The sequence below is a fragment of the Tenrec ecaudatus genome, chromosome 1 (genome assembly GCF_050624435.1).
Source record: "Tenrec ecaudatus isolate mTenEca1 chromosome 1, mTenEca1.hap1, whole genome shotgun sequence".
In the NCBI taxonomy this organism is placed as follows: Eukaryota; Metazoa; Chordata; class Mammalia; order Afrosoricida; family Tenrecidae; genus Tenrec; species Tenrec ecaudatus.
In genome coordinates, this window is record NC_134530.1 from 307,283,216 (window position 1) to 307,289,748 (window position 6,533).

Here is a 6,533-nt window from a genome sequence, read left to right on the forward strand (position 1 = left end):
GTAGAGTCTATTATATTGGGATTTAGATACAAGCAGTAAGTGACTATAAAGAGAAGAATTCACCTTACAAATGGAAAATGAAGCCAAATTAAGGGGCTAAGTGGAACACAGCAGAACTGTGGAAATACTTCCTCTAGAGAACAAGGTACCTATGTTTTGAAACAGAAGTTACTATTACTCATTGTACTTTACCTTGATCTTGATACAGAAAACTATGCTTAGAGGATTGTCATTTTCACAAGGAATTTTTTATAAGGATTGAAAGTACAGATAACGGGTGGAGAGAGATATGCAATCATGGTTTATAAATTAAAAGCACATTTATTGAGAATGAAAATTGTTACTTAGAGTAAAAGGAAAATGAAAAATTGTTTAGATATGTTAATAGAAAGAATGAGTAAGGTATTGATTTTAGGTTTGGTTAAATTCTTTCTTTTAAATTTGCATCATTATTAATTATAGGAAGAACTGGCAGAAAAAGAAAATTAGGCTTGGTAATTCCCTTAGAGTTTGCATTGATTTCTTCCTGCAAACCAATACGGATTTGACAAGAAATCTGTTTAGAGGATGGCAAGTGACTTAAATAATCACGGAAGTATGTCTCATTTACCAAGGAATCCTTTCTAAATATGTTACTTTTAATCTAGGAGAAATTATTAGAAGAGTTAGTTGATTAGAGGAGTTAAGGGTACTCCACGTTCATTTTTGTTAACATGTGAAAATTTCAGTGAGTTTTCATTATATTCGTTTTATACACAAGCGGTACCAAAGATGTACATTTGTTTTCCATGCCAATTTGCTTACGTATCTCACTCAAAACTGTATCCTATTCTATTGAACATAAAGAGAAAGAAAACATTTCATGGACTACTAGCGAAAGCATGAGGGGAAACCTCTTGAATGGCCGTGTAAAAGAGTGAAATAGGATGTTTAAAATGCTTTCTAAAAACACCTTTAGGTTATATGCTTAATTTTCAAAACAAAACAAAAAGTCATTCTTAACAGTATTCTTCCTAAGAAACACCATGAAAACCAGAATTGTGTTCCCCTCTCTCCTCCCACCCCCCCCCCACCCTCCCACCCCCTCCCACCCCCCCCACCCCCTCCCACCCCCTCCCACCCCCTCCCACCCCCTCCCACCCCCCCCACCCTCCAATAAAGGGATAGTGAACAATATCCTTTGAAGAAATGGGAACAAAGCTGGTCATGGAGTAAAATGTGGATTAGGTGAAATGTAACTTTGTAACCCATTATTTACGGTATATGTTACATTTTTTGCCTTAATACCACTCATTCATTGTGCCTTTTCAGTCTGGAAGTTTCTCCTGTGCTGTCCAAATGACTACCCAATGCACACACATTTCTATGTGCTTTAAAATGACCTCTTTTTCCCCGACAAAAAGATTCTCTGATTTATAACAAATTACAACACGAATGGTGAATGGTGTCTGCATGGGAGCAGCATAAATTTTAGCATGGTTATACATGAACTAAAAGGAACGAAACATTGTATTTTGTTTCCTTGATGCCTCTAAATACTAATTTACCTTATGCATATATTTGAGCATCAAGATTCATGAATAAAATAAAATTTATTTGGTTGCCATGACTGTGGTAAAATTACCACAATAAAAATAATCAATTAATATCAAAATCTTTTATTTTATCCATCCTTTGCTACATGTTTTACATCAGTTCACTTAAACATAATAGTAACCACCATGTATTGATTATTTGTGCCAGTTGCCCAGTGATATAAAATTAATATTATACGAATGGGATATAATGATATGTGAATTTCTATTTTCATAAATTACCTCTTTAAATGATTATACCATAGATCCTGGGCCAGAAGATTTAAAGCATAAAAACTAAATATGCTGTATGTATTATAAACCAGAGAATAAGAACAAAATGGAAACCATTTAGTGTAACCAGAAAAATATAAGATAAAACAAGAAATGCTACTTTAAAGAGATTCCTTGTTTAATAATACATGTAATTTATGAGCTTATTATAAACTGAATGTCTGATGGTTGAATAAAATTAAGGGGGAAAATCACAAATAATTATAAAATAAAAATAATTAATAACCCATCACACAAAATTATCTTAATTATTGTTTCAGTTATGATTTTTAATCATTTTTGCATGTTTACAATGAATTTATTTACAAATTTCAACAGTATTTGAAAAGTTTTCATAATTTGTATTTTGTCCGCTTTATAATACTGAAATATTGTGAGCATGAAAAGGTATTTCTATTTAAAATTATTATTCTTTACTGCACAGTACTTTAGTCAGTGGGCAAACAAAATATTTTTAACATATCTATTATGAAAAATAAAAAGGCTTTCTTTCTAATTTATCAATAATATAAATACACCAGTGGTGGGTATCTTGGCAAATGAATAGTTATGAATACTTGAGTATATATCCAGAAAAATACTATTATTTTTATAATTAAAATAACATTTTCTTCATCCTACCTAATTCTTGGAGATGGTTATTTTATTTTATATTTTGATATGAGATATTTCACTCATTTTTACAGTGTATGTTTTTTTATATTCCCACCTTTACCAGTTGTTCACTTCTTATATTTAATTAAATAAAATTTCAAATAATTGAATCTCAGGATAGTAATTATCTGTAAATTATTCTAATAGATTTCATTCTTTCCAACATTTTGACTATTTAAATTTATTATCTCATTGTACTAACTAGATCAACTCATTATTCTTTTCAGGGCACAACCCTTTTGCATCATCTTTTAATTCAGACAAAAGGTTGATTTTCAATTCTGACTTACAGTTATTTGGAGGAGACACATTTTAGATCTTTAAAAACAGTATAAAATGCTAAAAAGAAAATAGCTTGCTAAGTGAATGCCTGTCTGTTTGTACATCACTGGTTTATTCACTAATTTTTGTAGCAAGATGCAGTCGCATCTCGAAGCACAAGGCTGCCTCTGAGCTACATGAGTAATATGATCCTTGCTCTGCCCTTCACTGCGAATATGACTGTGGGCAAGCTCGTTAAACCCTGTAACTGCAGGTCCCTGACTACAAAATGAATATGACTGGGGACTGTGTGAGAATTAATTACGATGTGATATGCAAGGTATTTATAAAAGCCTTTTACTCAGATAATTACTCCATAAATGATTATTGTTTGCGATAGCTATTTAATATCAGTTCCTATATTCATTCATAGAGCACCATTTGAATAAAAATTCTCATGTGAATTATGTACCTTTATTTTACAGATGAGGAAAAGGGAGCACATAAATACAGTGTTTTTAAGTGTATTCCTACATATTTGGTAACTGTCACATCCAGGGTGCACTCCAGAACCTTTACTGAATATTTCTCACAGCTCTGTCCACTCGATAAACAAAATCCAAGTGTAGATGTGCTTTCCCATTCTTACCTCACTGCCATCGAGTCAGTTCTGATCCTACAAGCACCCTTTAGGACAGGGTAGAATTGCACTGGTGGTTTTCCCAGACTGTAACTCTTTATGGGAGTAAAAAGCCTCATCTTTCTCCTGTGGAGCAGCTGATGGCTTTGAACTACTGACTTTGAGTTTATCAGGTCAACATGTGACCCACTACACTTCCAGGCCTCCCTAAACGCACATTCAGTGTAGCGACCCTATAGGACAGTGAGCGACCCTCCAGGTAGCGACTCTATAGGACAGGGTAGAATTGCCCGTGTAGGTTTCCCAGAGTGGAACTCTTTACGGGACTTGCAAGTCTCACCTTTCTCCCTCTGAACAGATTGTGGTTTTGAACTGGTGACTGAAGCTTTATTACAGCAAATTCTGCTTTGAATATTTTTCTACCTGGAAGTGTGGTCAAATAGAGGAAATAGATGATTGCAGAAACTACAAACTTTGTTAAAAACATGTTAATGAATATAAATATGTAATCCTTGATATGAATAAGAGGTTTTGAACATAAATAATAAGCATCGGTGTTATTAATCCTAACTCTGCTAATCCCTACTAATTGTTGTTGACCTTGAGTTGACCCTGAGTCATGGTGACCCCATGTAACAGGATAGGAGTGTTCCGGGGAGTTTTCTTGGGTGTAATATTCATAGCATAGCACCAGACCTTTTCCAGTAAGACTCTTAGGGGTGTTTGTGTGTGTGTGTGTGTGTGTGTGTGTGTGTGTGTGTGTGTGTGTGTGTTCATAGAGCTCTGACCCTTAGTGTAAGCCATTTGTGCCACCCAGGCAACTTCCTTGGCCAAATATTATAATAAATTAACTCCATGAATGCATTGCATTAGGTGGTTTTGAATTTAACCTGTTAAGAACAGTCAACAGGGAAAAAAGAGGACATAAATTATCTTCTCTTAGTGATACTGCCTAGTAAGTGATCATTTAGATCTAAGGAAATTAGATGGTGGCACAGCGGGTAAGTGCTGGGCTGTGAACCAAAAGGTGGTGGTTCGAATACACGAGCTGAATCATAGGAAAAAGTCGCAAATGTCTGCTTTGTAAAGATCCCAGCCTTGGAAACCCTATTGATGAGTCATTGGAAACTATGACTCATAGCCCACTAATCAGCAATGCGCTTTGTTGTTGCTTCTCCCTGTTGCCCCCTTTCCAGCGACTGGAATAGACAAGTCTTGAAAAGCAGCAGGGCAAGGAGGTGAGTTGAGAGGACTGAAGTTAGACACCACAGTAAGTCCATGAGAGATTTAATGAAGCTCCCGTGAAGTATCAGTTTTCCCATCTTATCAGCTCCAGCACCCTTTTATAAAGCCGAACTGCTTTACGGTCTTTAATTTTGCAGTATCTCTTAGGTTTCTAGATGAAAATCAGAGATATGGTTTTAAAGCTACACATATACCTTAGTGCTCACTTTTCATAATGGGAGGATAAAAGTCATTACATGCTTTAACGATTTGGGTTCTTTCTTTTTCTCTGGAACACAGGTCCAGTGTCGGCATTAAATTCTAAACACAAGCGAATAACTACCAACATTCCGACCTTGCTGTTTCCAGCAAGCAGTGCCCAGCAATGAGAAGATCCAATAGCACTTTCCATCACCCCAGTGGCTTTGTTCTGGTGGGCTTTTCGGAATGGCCGAGACTGGAAATGGTCCTCTTTGTGGCCATCTCCATCTTCTACATAATGACCCTCCTTGGGAATTCGGCCATCATTGCCTTATCTCGCCTTGATTCCAGACTCCACACTCCCATGTACTTCTTTCTGGCCAACCTCTCCTTTCTAGACCTCTGCTACACCACCTCCACCGTTCCCCAAATGCTGGCAAACATCCAGAGCTATCGGAGAAACATCAGCTATGTAGGCTGTGTCGCTCAGCTTTTCATCTTTCTCGGGCTAGGTTCCACCGAGTGCGTCCTTCTCTCAGTAATGGCCTTTGATCGTTACGTAGCCGTATGCCGACCTCTCCATTACACAGTGATCATGCATTCGCGCCTCTGCCGACAACTAGCAGCGGTGGCTTGGGTCACAGGCTTCAGCAACTCGTTGGTCCAGACGGTGCTCACGTTCCTGTTACCGCGCTGTGGTCAATACCGGGTGGAGAATTTCTTCTGTGAGGTCCCAGCAATGCTGCAGTTATCCTGTGTTGATACGTGGGTCAATGAGGTGGAGATGTACGCAGCTGTGGTGGTCATAAAGGTTATCCCAGTGGGACTAATCTTATTCTCTTACATCAACATTGTCAGAGCTGTGGTAAAGATCCAATCGCCCGAGGGCCGCAAGAAGGCTTTCAACACCTGTGGGTCTCATCTGTTGGTGGTCATTATGTTCTATGGCTCAGCCATTAGTGGTTATGCATATATGGCTCCCAAGAGCAGCTCGGCCAAACTAAAGGGCAAACTTCTAGCCCTCTTCTATGGACTCATAACGCCGATGCTCAATCCTCTCATCTACACCTTGAGGAACAAGGATGTGAAGGCAGCCGTGAAGAAGCTACTAGACAGAGAGCAAGAGCAAGGGTGGAACATGGCGTAGGAGATTGCTGTCCTCTCAAAACTCAGATTCTCCCTTCTCATTTTTCAGAAGGCCATTTTGCCAACTGCCAACACCCCCCCTCATCCCCTCTCCAAAATAATGGTGTCTCATTGTGGCTGCTCTTACCAATGTATTTCATTGGAGGCAAAATGTTGATTACTTACCCCAAAAGGGAATGGAAAAAACTCCAACTTAGGGAGTTACACATATCATATCACAACTGAACTGTGCCCCACGGGACTTCCAATGGTTGGTTTTTCAGAAGGAAATCTACAGATTTTCTTGTGAAGAACCTTGGAGTGTATTCAAACCTCCAAACTATTGTTTTAGCACCACTCAGGGACTCCACAAGCAATGAAACACAGTTCTAAAAATGGTGAACGCATATTCAGTTTAGTAATATGTTGCGTTTTCATTGTTGTTGTTGATGTTAGCATATTCGGCCCATTCTGATTACAATTTTAAATGAATAGCCAAATATTTACCATAGCACATTAAAACTAACAATTCAGAGAATTGTCCCAAGATGTGATAAAAA

The 6,533-nt window shown here is 37.7% G+C and overlaps 1 protein-coding gene across 1 annotated transcript; it reads left to right on the top strand.

Moving 5' to 3' along the window:
* The first annotated feature begins 5,032 nt into the window (after window positions 1-5,032).
* Window positions 5,033-5,995, top strand: LOC142437539 (olfactory receptor 2B8-like). The gene has a single exon (XM_075540655.1). It carries the CDS (start codon window positions 5,033-5,035, stop codon window positions 5,993-5,995), a length of 963 nt encoding a protein of 320 aa, XP_075396770.1.
* The last annotated feature ends 538 nt before the right edge of the window (window positions 5,996-6,533 follow it).

Bases quoted from the DNA above. Each gene is read 5' to 3' on its own strand.
- LOC142437539 (XM_075540655.1), top strand. From the start codon at position 5,033: ATGAGAAGATCCAATAGCACTTTCCATCACCCCAGTGGCTTTGTTCTG.